Source organism: Eutrigla gurnardus (genome assembly GCF_963514095.1).
Source record: "Eutrigla gurnardus genome assembly, chromosome: 6".
Lineage (NCBI taxonomy): Eukaryota > Metazoa > Chordata > Actinopteri > Perciformes > Triglidae > Eutrigla > Eutrigla gurnardus.
The window spans coordinates 25,584,836-25,598,647 of record NC_139920.1 but is presented as its reverse complement, the minus strand read 5'-3'; the positions used below and the strand labels follow the sequence as shown (position 1 = coordinate 25,598,647).

Sequence of the window (13,812 nt, the reverse complement as noted above, 5' to 3'; positions counted from 1 at the left end):
CTGGGGAAGGACCCCCCACATATCAAATGCTGCTGACGCCCCTGCATTTGGTGTTTTTAAGCCAAAAGCTCAACTGTATTAATATTTGAGCATTTAATACCCATTAATGTTTCATTTCATTAATGATTTTAACAGGTGGAACAAGTGTGAAATGTAAAAACTAGAATTAAAACTTGTCATGTCACAGTTTGCATTATTTTGTCCTATTAGATGTTTGTAAAATAAGAAAAAAAGTGAATGAAAAAGAAAAAATATGCAGTAACACACATTCAATGCATTTCCTTCCTTGAGCATTTGCAAAGCTTCAAAAGTATTTGAAATTGTGCAATCTTTACACCCTGCAGTCATCTTCACTGCCTTTGTTTTTACGCAACTGCCATCAATTGTTGATCAGTGTTGAAGCATGAAACCATTCACAGGATACGAGTCATGTTGCCTACGTAGTCAGGCATGTGCACGTGCTCCTCGTGCACAATACCACTCTCTGATAAAAAAGCATTTCTCTATGGTGCACATAGTGGTGGAGACTTTCAAATAAATGCACAAAACGTCTATTCGATTGTGGCAGATTTAATACAATCGGACAAACCTGGAGGTATTTCAACACACGTTCAACAAAAACGAAAAACCAAGACAATTTTACAAGTGCAGACTGGTGTTATTGTTGTAAGTCTGATGGGTATAAATAAAGTAGAAAACTATAAAATATATGAAATTTTCCAAAGCCTTTGATCTGTACAGGTTGGATAGTTAGAAAATAGGACATGAACCAACATATGCTAAAGACATGCTTTTCCCTTCCTACTCAAATCAGTGTATTTACTTAAACTAGGTCCTTATAATTATGGAAACAACTGTTCTCTTTAATTATTAAACATTTATTTTTTTGTTGCCAAAACAACAGATCATCTGCCCTTAACAGATACATGTTGTAGACACTCCAACTTCATTTGCTCCACAAAAGTTAGTCAAGAAAAAAAAAAAAGGCATATTCACAGTTAGAAGCACGTCAGTGTCAAAATGTAGCACCCGACCGGTAACCTTCCCGCCGACCGAGATTCTATCACCACCTTGTAGAGTGTCTTTGCGCATGAGCCCACATTTCGGTCTCACAGGCAGATATTGTTTACTGTACGGTTTTGTTCACTGTAGTTCCTCGAGCACCTGAAACGCCTGGTTGGCAGAGGAGGAGGGGAAAATACTGTCATGTAAAATAATGTCCGGGCCTTCTCTCTCCTCTGTCCACTAAGAGGGAAACTACAGATTATTTTCATTATCATTTAACTATTTTACTCATTTCTTTCTTGATTAACCGATTAGTCTACCAAATGTCCAAGTTGACTATGTGGCATGACAAAAAAAAAGAAAAAAAAACATTAACATCTTTTACAAAAAAAGAAAGAAAAAGGGCCGAATCTTCACATTTGAGAAGCTGTAGAATTTTGGTGTTCTTGTCTGATAAATGACAAACCTTTCTTTGATTATCAAAATATCTATGATTTCTTGAATTCGTCTATCCAGCAGCACTACTGTCCACACAACAACTGTGGTGTAGTTTTGGGGGATGAGGGCCGGGGCGCCGTGAGGAATGACTGGCTCAACGAGAGCCAAACTACGGAGTGATGAAGGAGAGGCAGCTCACTGCTGAGGGTGCAGGTACTGGTTTGTGAATGCCTCCAGCTGTTTCTCCAGATCCGTCGCTTTATGTCTGCAAGGGGAAACAAACGCATGTCAGACCAACTTTATACAAACGACTTCAAAAGTAAAGCTTGTAATTTAATTCATTTCTAACTGTTAAATTGTAACATCTGTATAAAATAATTTTAAAATATGTATAAAATGAATGAATAGCCAATGTTGTGCCATAAACCTTTCAACAAGAGGAAATAAAATAGAACATAATCATTTTTCAGACTTGCAAACTGCCTAAAACCCTATTAATTTGACCATATCTGAAAAGATCCATTTGAAAATCAATTAGCTGCTTCTTAAACTGCAATTTTTTGCAATTTGATTGTCTCCAGGTCTTGAAATGTATTCACTACTTCCTGTAGTATCAACCCCATCATCATACTCGTTTCCCCCAGACTTGACTTTCCAAAATAGCCATCTACCCCCCCCTCCCCACCCCCCTCTTCATGGTGCCCCCAATGGGAGAAGGAGCCGGACTGACCGCAGGCTCTTGGAGTGGCTCTGGACGGTCTCCAGCTGATCTATCTTAGCTGTCAGTTGGCGGATTTCAGCCTCGAGCTCTTTCTGCGTCTGGTCCACCTGCTGACAGAGCCGAGCAAAGGTCGCCGCCATCTCCCTGGCAACACAGAGGGCACAGCAATGCAGTGCTTATTTATTTAGCCCCGCTACACAGAGGAAGGCTGGGTGGGGAACAGAGCAGGGCTGGGCTGGGATCTGTGTCTGTGTGTGTGTGTATTGGTAATATTAGACAGGCTTTGTCGGTGGGTTAAATACCACAGAGAACTGCTGCAGAGAAGGGTTGTCATCAGTTTACCATTAATTGGCTCCCAACAATATTTCTGACCAGTCTATAGGTTCAGTTCAAATTTAAACGGGTGCAGAAGGAGGATTCGATGCTCGTGTTAAATGCTGTGGCAAACATGCGTGTGTGTGTGTGTCCAGCTGTGTCACTTGAGAAGAAAGCAGACAAATTAGTATTGAAAATGTTTCAATTCAGAATCGATGCTTCATCTGATCTTTGTAGAGACCACGATCAAACTATCTAGAAGGAATATCAGCGGAGGTCCAATCGAATGGTTCACCCTTAAAGTAAAATTAAAATGTGCTCAATAAACGTCGGCAAACTAAAGTAAATACCAATTTTAAACAGGAAACGGTTGAATTTCAGCACCTCTAAATGGACAGCTCTTCCGAACTGCGACTTACTGTTGGACCTGGTGGCTACAGTTTGCACTCGTAAAGCTGACGATGAGCTGCAGCTTCTCGGTTGCGTAGTCCACAAACTGCCGCTTCAGAGTTCGCTCCTTTGCCTTCGTGGTCCAGGTGAGTCTCTCGTACAGGTAGAGAAAGCCGTACAGGGAGGCCGAGAGGGCGATCAACCTCCAGCCAACCGTTCTCCACACCTTAAAAAAATAAATGAATAAAGAGGAGCTGGGTTTATTCCCTCAGTTAGTCCAGCCTTATCGTGGATGGTTTGTAGTGAAATGTGCTGCATTCGTATGTCAATAAAAAAAAGGAGGTTGCTAAGTTTTCTTTGCATTCAAATCTTTACACCTGATATTTATTATCCTATAGCAAAAAAAAACCTTTGAAAGCAAATGACTGGGAACATTTTTAATCCACAACTTGGAGCAGAACATGACAAAAAACAGAAATTTGAACCAAACAGAAGGTATTCTGAGCTGAAATGCAGAGAAGAAAACATCAACATCATATATAACTGTACCGGATGTCGATATACACAAACAACAAAAACATACCACTCCGCCAACGATGACGGCGCTCATTGACGTGCGGGAGGTGAGGGATGCCACGTTGGTTGCCATGGCCACCATCAAGTCCTCTTGGGTCATGAGTGCCGTCTCGTTGTTTGGCGGGGCTGTGGTGGAGGGGGGCCCAGAGGAGGGCGTAAGGGCCAGGGGCAGCACTGGTCCAGAGGCCTGAGTAAGACAACACACTCTGACTTTCTTCAATATATGGTTTGCATTCATGAGAGTAAGAATCATTACCGACATTTAATATCACAATATGAATAAAACCACGTACCTGGATTTTCTGGTCCACCAGCTTGAGTGCTCTCTGTGCATTGACAGATCCCAGGAAGCGATGGACTAACGCAGTCCATCCCAATGAAAACTGAAACTCAATGTTCTCCTGGAAGTCATTGCAAAGTGTGGCGCAGTTGAGGTCGTAACTGAGGTCAAACTTCCTGCTGGGCACCAGCATGTGGACTTGGCTCTGGGCCATGGAGGGAAGCAGTGGGAGCATGCTCTCTGGAGAGCGAGAAAACACCAGTATTAAACCATGCACTGAAAATATATATATATATATGAATATCTGGCTTTTCTTTATCACTCCTTGGGGGGGAAAATACAAAAAATAAAATCACACCACAATTTCATAACAGCACCTGAGTCCTTTTCATCAGAGGGCACATTAACACCTTTTCAACACCGCTGTCAATGAGCACAGCTTGCATGCGTGTGCCTGACACAGTGACGCATTTGTAGCATAATGGGGCATGTGATGATGGCATTCAGCGAGGAGGGTAAATATAGCAGAGCGCTGGGTGTTGCAAACCATAGCCCGACTGCCCAAAAGGTTTTGACTAAGTTTAGCAACACTAAATGAGCGATTGAGTGGGGGAAAAAAAACAGTGTTAGCTTAAAATCTGGACTGAGGTCATTTGATATTAAATGATTTATTCCTTGGCCTTTAAAGCAAGGAACGTTTTTGAGAAAATTATATTATTTGCTTTAGCCTTAAATCTTCCCTATTCTTTCATCAGCTTATATTTTTTCGTATTTCTGCTTCATTAAAAAGATATACTCTAGAACACTTAATATGATAAATGACCAAGAGAAAGCTATAATCCCTCACTGATGGTGGAATTCACTTCGACCATTAAGACATAATTGATGGGGTGCAGATAATTATTCTAACTTCATGTATTTCAGCCTAACTGTTCACTGATGGGGAAACCTAAGAGCTATTTGTTCTTGGTAAGCCTCGAAATTACTGGAACATGACCAATAACACTCAGTACTGCAAAGGAGATCTCATTATTTTGTGCAGAGTTATGTTTCCAGTTTAATTACCCATCATGTATCTCTGAGAGGACTGGACAGAAGCGTTGACGGCGTTGGAGCAGCGGAAGGCCAGGTTCTTGCCCATCCCCTCCTCCACGTGAGTGAGCAGCTCCTGTAAACAGTGACAGGAGTGACATGACAACATGCAGGAGATATAAAAAGAGATGTTTCCTCAGAAACGTATGATCCCAGTGAATTAAACTCACATTCTTGTAGATTTTGAGGACATGCGACGAGGGGTGGAAGTCAGTGTGGAACTCATCAACGATGACGTGGAGACGGCAGATCTCCTCTCCCATAGCGTTGGATACCTGAATGAAACACGTCGACAGTAATCAGCTACAACACATCACATCAGCACAGGAGCAGGCGGGATGATCGGTACACACTGGAGCTGCATGCTGTTGTAGAGGTATTTATTTGGGAGACGTTAAACTCAAACTCATTTAGAGAACGGGTGAAATCATTTGTTGGTTGATTTATTATTTGATAAACAAAAGAATAATGCAATTTGGATAATTGCTTAATATTTTTTAAAGATCATGCAAAATGACTCTTCCACCCCCCGACCCCCCGAAATGTTCTGCTATTATAACCAGACTGTTAATCAAGACAATACTACATGCATTGATATCAATCAATGATGAAAACCATTGTTATTTGCAGTCCTTAATCAGAGTTGGTAGGGGGGCAGGTCCCGTGGACTACAGTTGGGGTAAAAACACATGAACAGGACTTTTACCTTAGACTCCACCTCCTGACTGATGGCTTTGATCTTCTTCTTGATATCATCAATCAGCAAGTTGAGCTGATTCTTGACGAACTCCAACCGGTCCATCTGATACTCTCTGTCCTCCAGCGCCGCCACTCTGAGGCCCCACCCCACAACAGGAGAATAAAGTCACAGACGGCACACTAGCAGCTAAACGCTTTCGCTGTCAAAAAGAATCAGGTGAAGAGCAACACAGTAGAAAGTAGCACTACCCACTGATAGTTATATTCTTGAATTTATCCCTATATTATCAAACGAAAATACCATTTAAATCATGTCCCACCATTGATTTTGTTTCAGAGATTACCTCTATAAGCACTTCCTGTCATCAACACCCAGAAAAAGTAATCTGTACGAACCCACTTACACTAAAAAGAGTATGGACGGACCAAGGTACTCACCTCTTCTCTGCCGCCTCGATGTTGATGGCATCCATGATGCTCTTGACTGTTTCTGTGATCTGCTTGGCCCTGATAGTGTGCTGCTCAAACTTAGTTTTCACTGCTGACTGCGAGATACACTCCTGCGAGGCCATAACACACACGTTACTGTGACGGCTAAAGGGGCTGCTGCTGGATAGGGTGCAATTAACTTGCACGCTACCAGAGACGAAACAGAGAACAAGATAGACACCTGCTACTTCAACTTAAAAGAAATGGAAACACAGGTGTGACGATTACAGCAGCAATGTGTCTATCTCGCGTCCTGCAGCCGACATATTGTAAAGTCACAGTAATGTGTTGGTGAAGCCACAACAAAATTAAAAACAACAACAAGAAAAAAACATAGCAAATGCATACAATCAAGAATTCAATTGAAATAAAATAAAATAAAGCATATAAAAGAAGGAATATTGTGTCATTTTGGGATAAATTATTAGTTATGATAATTCACTCAACACTCCAAAACAGATGTGTAAAGCATCATCATTATTTCACTTAGTTATAATCCTTAAGATTTTCATGAAATCACACCTTTTCAAATTATTTGAATTCAGTAATCATCTCTAAACGCTTTAAAGTCGTTTTTATTGATTGTATGCAAATTACCTTTGCATACAAGTGGGACTCACAGAATGCATGCAATCCGATGTGATTATACCTCACTGATAACAAGCTCACTTTCTATTGTTCACTCGACTAATGGCGTATCTGGGCTGCACTCAACTGGGTAAAAACAAAACGGTGGGGCTTTTATTGTGAAAGTGCAGGAGTCACTACATTTGTCCCAGACAGTCTGCACAACTCCAAGTCCTCAGCAGGTTACACACTTTACTGCTGTTGTGTGGAAAACCACTTGTGTAGCTAAACCGACCACAACTGCAATCTTAAGGATTATAACTTTTATTCTCATGATAATTTCCTCCCAGAATGGACACAATAACATCCCAGCTACTTATGAGCAAAACACAGAAAACTGTCCAAGAACAAAATCAAAAGTGCAAAGAAAACAAAACGGATGTCCTCGCCTAAATGAATCTAGACTTCAGCAATGAAGACGCAGGTTGATGGAAAAGGCACAGTGATTGGTCTAGAAGGCCCTGGAGTCGCCAGCTTCATTGTTCATGATTGGTGGCGAAACCTAACCACTGAGCCAAGTTGGAGCATTCTAGTTGACACATTATTGTAATGTTATTACTTTCCCCCGGTAACGAGTAGTGTAAGGCATTACAATATCCAAAACAGTTATTATACTAAAATTATGAATCAGGCAATTTGTATTTTTGAGCGAGGTAGACTTGTTATGATGACGCACTGCTTGGGGTGAATTTTCGTGCAAATATTGCCTCAGGTGCATGTGTGTCCAAACCCTGAGGAAAAAACAGGCCCACTGCTACGAGGGTGCAAAAGCATGCTGCGCACCCGCAGTTTAATATTTAGCACCGTTAGTTGAAATGTGTCTAATAAATGCCAGTGCAAAGTGATCATCTCCATGCACACTTTCTTCTTTGGTTCATGTATGTGCAGCTGCACAACACGCAGCACGGCTGTGACGGTGAATACCGATTTTAATTATTACTCTTAGGAGAAGGACTGTGGATGCTTCTTGTTCTTTTCAATTTCTATCACCATGCAATAATCTCAAACACATGCTTCTCATAATAGTGATTTCCTTTCCCTCTTCAATTGTAACTCATTCTCTCCAGCTGCAGCCAGACTGTGCTGTTTTTGGCTTGATTTGACATTAGCTCCCCCACGTAGGAATACCCGTTGAGATGTCTTTCGGGGGGCAAATATATCGGCGTATAATTACAAATATGCCAAAATGATTGAAAACAGCTCCATTTTCTTTCAAATCCGCCTGTCAGGTTCAGACAGTAAAATAGATTTGGCTCTGAGAAGTGTGAATACAATTACTGGAAGCTATGAAGAGGACACACACACACACACACACACACAAACCTCAAACCTCCTCTCAAAGCATTGGAACTCCTTCAGCCTCTCCTGGAAACCCTCAGCCAGGGCTCCACCTGTTGGATGAAATGACCACATTGTTTTTTAAATGATGCACAAATACAGAGCTTGCATGGAAACAAACACATTATCCGATCAGGTATAAAATACAGAAGTAAAAAAATATATATATATCAATGCCGGTTGTGAATGATATCACAGCTCCTCCACAGCCTCACCTGTTTCAGGCATGCCCTGTGCACGTTGCATGCGGGAATTGAGCACCTCTTTGGCAGAGACAAAGAAAATGCGGTTGGGTGCTTGATCACGGTCCACAACCTTCAGCTCCTCCACCAGGAAGTTCACGCAACGGTCAGTGTGCTGCTTCCTCACCTGGAGGAAAAGTGACAAAACAAATGTTATCTACTTATCTACTAATCTGTTGAACCAAACTGTAAACCTAGGGGTAGCGTTTGCAAAAATCTCTAAGACAATCTCTATTGACCCATTCTGTAACAATCAAATGTTAGAAATTCGGTTGACTCACATCCTCCATGTACTCTGGTTCGTTTGCGGAGGCATCCCAGCGGTTGTTGAGGATGAAGATGTTGGGCTTTGACAGGCGTTCGTTCACTTTGTGGAAAAAGTGCTTTTCCTAGATGGTAGATGGGGGAACAGAGAGGACACATAAGTCATTGTCAATTCAAATTCAGTACCTACATTGGATGTATGTACTATACATCCAGTGCTCAGTCCAGAAACAGGCAATCAGTGCTTTTAAACTACAAAGACATACAGGAAAAACTAGCAAAGATAAATGGGACAAAAATGTGGGCATTCTAGCATATATCTAAGGTTAAACTGAAGGGTTGAATCAGTTAAAATTAATATTCTGGAATGGTAGAAAAGCAAGAATAAAAAACAAAACAAAAAAAAGCATGTTACAACATGGATGACTGCTTACTAGTGTAGTGGTATTCATCCCAGTTAAGGCAAGGCATACCCATGTATTACCTTGCAAACCAGGACAGCAAAGCTGGTTGGCAACAATCCTCGTTTGCACAACCGGACAGAATTCCGGCTCTCAATGACGCATGAAACCGCGACCGGGACTATCCTTGATTATTTACATAATGTCGGGGATTTATTTCCATGGAAAGCCCCAGAGGGAAATGTGTGTTTGCTTTCCCTTTAAGAGCTACTGCCGGGTTGAGGAGCTCTGTGATTGACTGTGTGTCCAGCTTCACATTGCATGAATGCCTGAGCAGACAGAAACAAGAGTGGGGCACTGTGTGGCCGGACACAAACACAGACAGCCACATTCTCCACTCAGTAATCAGCTCAGCATAGAAAACAACCGCGCTGGCCCTTTAAGTACACATAAGTGACTGATAACTGAAGAATTACTTTGCTTGCTATTGTGGTATTGTGTTATTATAAAGGCGATATGATGATGATTTCATATCACAAATATCCTGCCATAAATAATTGTGGTTCACGATATTATCACAAAAATCATCAGAATGAGAATAAAACTCTTAAAATGGCACTCAAAGACACACAACATCCTTTTTGGTGAAAATCGAAAAACTTCAAATAAGATGATCATGAATTGTCATGTCATATGTTTGCATTAATAAAGGATAAAAACATTTAAAAAGTAAAATACTGAGAGTTCACAGCTAATATTCAAAGAAAAAAAAAATCTGTCCTTTGATCAGTTGTTGAATTAAGGATGCAAAGTCGTTTTACTATCACTTACGATTGTAAAAGGCACCTAACCTGTTTGTATTTCCAGTTATTATGACTGTAAACTGCATAATAAAGTCAAGGTGTCATCTCAGCTTTGTAAATCCGTGATGCATAACAACAACAAAAGGCCAAACCTAAGTACCAACATGTAGTGTATTGGCCAGTCGTGCGCTTCATGAGGCTCAGGGGCGTTACCGTGTTCATAAGTGTGGATTCAGAGTTGGCCACCAGCACAAAGACGTCAGCGTCCAGGCAAAACTTGTCAATCCAGCTGTCCAGTTGTGATGTGACATCTGTCCCTGGGCTATGGGTTGTGGAAGAGAGGTCAAGAGGTCAAATAAATAACAACAACAACAATGTGACGTAAAAATGTCTGATTGAGCTTGATTTCTTTCCCCCTCGGTTTATATCCAACTTTTTTTTTTTTTTTTTTTTTTTTTTACACATTTTCCCAACCTTCCAGATCTAATGAGGCGATCTTGTTACCTGTCTACAAGCACCAGGTCGTCTCGAAGCAGAGCACACTTAGTCTTCGGCCAAAACACGCGGACGAGACAGCCGGCGTCCAGACTCTCGTCCATGTGGAGCGCGTGAGCCAGCTGGTTTACAGTCTGCAGAGGAGACGTAAACAGACTGAAGCAATGGTGGATAAGGTCATGACTTCTCTTTAATGCAAAAGCATTTTGCAGCTTTTGTGTGGTTGAGCTCAGGAGAAAACAACTATAACATGATAACTTCTTTATAAAGATATTTAATGTGTTATCTAATTTTTACAGCATTTAATGAAAACTTACATACTTCTAAGACGTAGCATTATCATTATTTGCAGTATTAGCCAATAATATAATAATTTAAACAGTGAAATGTTATTAGAAAGCTTTTCGTTGGATGTGTATTACATTGCCAAGCTTCCTATACTATCAACTACCAACATCAACAGATATTAAAGTTAAATTCACTCGACAACTCAAATTAAGCTCTGAAACTGCAGACAACGATGTAAAAGCTTTAAAGAGATAAAGAAAATATAAGAGGAGAATAATGAACTGAATTACTGTTAAACGCAGGCCGACATTCAGTTCAATGAGTCAAACTTAAGAGAGGGTGAGTCTTCCCACATCAGGCTTTCGTTTCGTTTTCGACACCTGACACCGCCGAGACTCTCCTGCATACCTGTGTCTATTTTAACATGGCTGTCGCTTCAGGTAGCATGTGTTCAGTTCACACATGTTGGCTTAAGAAAAACAACACAAGCCAGTGGCTGCATGGAAACAGTATTCTTTTCTGCGCCTTCAACTGACAAGTAGACATGCAAAATGTAAGGATTTCTGTGAGAATTAACGAACTAACTATATTATTACATTGAAATTGACTTTAAAAATACACTACTGTTTATCAAACCATTTAATACGACCTGTCGTATTCCTGCCTTTCCAACTGCACATTGGCAAACACCACTGATGTTCTGCTTAGTGAACATGGCTATATTTGGGTTTGTGTAAAACAGTTTCCACGATTACTGACAAAGTAGATCTCAATAGCTGAGAAGAACTAAAATCTGCAAATAGAATGGGAGACCAGTGCTCATAAAAGACCAGACCATGTATTAAAATAACACTTACCTTAATGCTCTTCTCCTCATCAGAGCCCTCAGTCTTGAGGTAGGCCTTGTCCTCATCCGTGCCCTCGACACTCAGGAAGCAGTTGGTGGTGTGGCCGATCCCGCTGGGCAGCACGCGGTCCCTCAGCATGGCATTGACCACCGTGCTTTTACCATTACTGGTCCTAAAAAAACAAAAACCAAACCGTCACTGAATGTATGTGGAGCCAAATAATGCACTCATATTCCACCTGGCGAGCAAAGCTCCTAAGGGTGTCGCATCCTGATTTACTTTGAATGTTAATGCAACACAAAATGTCGGACCGAGCAGGAAATCTGGATACACTTGCAACACAAAGAATTAAGCAGAGGAAATCGTTTTTTCCCTCTGACACACCCTCCCTGCTGTGTTCAGCATGGTGCAATTAACATCCTTTTAAACTCAATTAGGAAAAACGGGTTTTAAACAATAGAAAATGAACGAGGCAACTGAAAAATATCCCTTACAGTTGTCAATTACATCTGCAAAGGCTGCTTTTATGACGAATCAAAACAGAAAAGTCTTAAAAGACGGTAACATCTACAAAATACAGTTCAGGGTGCGTGTGTAGATGTTTTCACCTGCCAAAAAAGGCCACTTTCATGTGTCTGCGTGCCAGCACCTCCTTGATGACAGCGAGTTTGTCGGCGTACGACTGAATCTGCGACTTCTGGTCCTGACTGGCAATGTTCTCCAGAGCTTTATTCCCACAGGTTTCTGTCCCAACACACACACACACAGCAGCTACTTCATTCATTCATTCAGACAGAAGCCGGCTTCTACCAGTGAAATGATGTCTACTATTAAGTGTTCCCGTTGTGGTGCCAAAAAGTGATTGTCCAGCAGAAACTGATTGCTGCTGTATTGCCCAGTTTATATACGTCTAGAGCTGCTTTTATCTGGATCAAACAGTCATAACTACACATACAAATAACTTCATGTTCATGGTTATAGCAAAGGTATGTCTTCGTGAAACTTTAATGTTTCTTGTAATCGGATAATCATGATTGTGACCAAAGTGTTTGCAGTTTATATCAGAATCAGTGCATGACATTTAAGTGATTACAGGCAATAGTATAACATTGTGTTAATATGCGTTTGTATTGCCTGAATTTGGAAACTAGACTGTTATTAACATGATAATGGATGGGTTATGTAAAAAATAAAGAATTGATCTTTATTACAATTGTCCTCATGACTCTCCATTATCTTACCTGCTCTGTGCCCTATATTATAACCAATCCAGTCCTCTTTACCTGTTGAAATAGGTTTAAAGAGGAAGAAAACTCCTCTCACCTTCCACAAACTCCGACGTCTCTTTCACATAGACCAGAAGCTGCTCAAACACGTCGCTTATGGTCTTCTTGGCCACGACGAAGCGCTTGAGAGGGGAGAACTCCCCCCGGGCCGAGTCGGTCCGGAGGAGAGGAGGAGCAGCGGCCATACTGTTCAATCTAAACAGTTACATCACAAGAGCAGCGTCGGTCAACAACGTTCATATTTTTTTATTTATGTATTCATTTTAGATCGAGCTGAACGGTTAATATATATGTATTTTTTAAGGTAACGTTAAAAGTTAGCTGGCACGTAAAAATAACGCAACGTTAGCTAAAGTTATCCAGATGACGTCCTAGAAGTTAGCAGTGACCTCGTGCAACTTCCGACACGCATGACGCGTCAGAATAACAAGACTGTCTATATAAACGTACGTTTTTGGCTTTAAATTCATTATAATGTTTGGAAAGTCGTACGTTAAACGAGCTGACGCCGGTGTACTGGTGGCCAAATAAGCCCACAGATTAAGCTAGCTGACGTTGCAGGCAGCAGCGCGGTACTGAACTAGCACGGCTAGATGGCGGTGTTATTTACTTACCAACGTCAACACAGCCAGTGTCCTCTTCTCCAAACACGCACAGTATCGATCCCAGGCGACGGCACAGAGGAACCCCTTCCCTCGCTGAATGATAACCTAGCTGTCAGCCTGGCTAACCTTCTGTTTGTATCCTCCTGTCCTGTGGAATGGCACCGATGTCAAGGTAGTCGCACAATTGAGGAAGCCTTCCGGAACAAAACTTCAAAATAAAAGCCGAGTACAAGTCGAGCCGAGTCGCTGCGTGATAACAGACACGGGGTTTCAGTTTCATTTCACACTAATAATAATACATGTTTTGCGTACGTAAAAAAGAGGGATTGTACGTACGACGAAAAGTATTCTGATGCATAACATCCCGCCTACGTCTTCTAGATTGCAGAAAGTATTGATTAACTATTTCTCTCAGACATTCCATTTCACTTCCATTTCACTTATAAAATGGGTAGGCTGCAGCTAAATGTTTTTTTACCATACTAATGACAACATATAATTCTAGAAACACATGTTTGTAGTTCTTCATAAAGTTATTTTAAAAAAAATAAACACAATAAATATTCCATATATTCACCCCTCTCAACCGACAGCGAGCCGATCCATGTTT

At 41.2% G+C, this 13,812-nt stretch overlaps 1 protein-coding gene across 1 annotated transcript; it reads right to left on the bottom strand.

Moving 5' to 3' along the window:
- Nucleotides 1–554: 554 nt before the first annotated feature.
- On the bottom strand, nucleotides 555–13,374 carry mfn1b (mitofusin 1b). Its single transcript, XM_084012184.1, has 18 exons — nucleotides 13,212–13,374; nucleotides 12,635–12,792; nucleotides 11,920–12,055; nucleotides 11,321–11,483; nucleotides 10,185–10,309; nucleotides 9,894–10,002; nucleotides 8,494–8,601; nucleotides 8,186–8,339; nucleotides 7,956–8,023; nucleotides 5,955–6,076; nucleotides 5,524–5,650; nucleotides 4,988–5,092; nucleotides 4,791–4,893; nucleotides 3,739–3,965; nucleotides 3,453–3,632; nucleotides 2,899–3,095; nucleotides 2,174–2,308; nucleotides 555–1,708 (listed from the first exon to the last, which is right to left on the bottom strand). Exons 2-18 carry the CDS (start codon nucleotides 12,780–12,782, stop codon nucleotides 1,639–1,641), a joined length of 2,277 nt encoding a protein of 758 aa, XP_083868310.1. The 5' UTR covers nucleotides 12,783–12,792; nucleotides 13,212–13,374; the 3' UTR covers nucleotides 555–1,638.
- Between the last annotated feature and the right edge of the window lie 438 nt (nucleotides 13,375–13,812).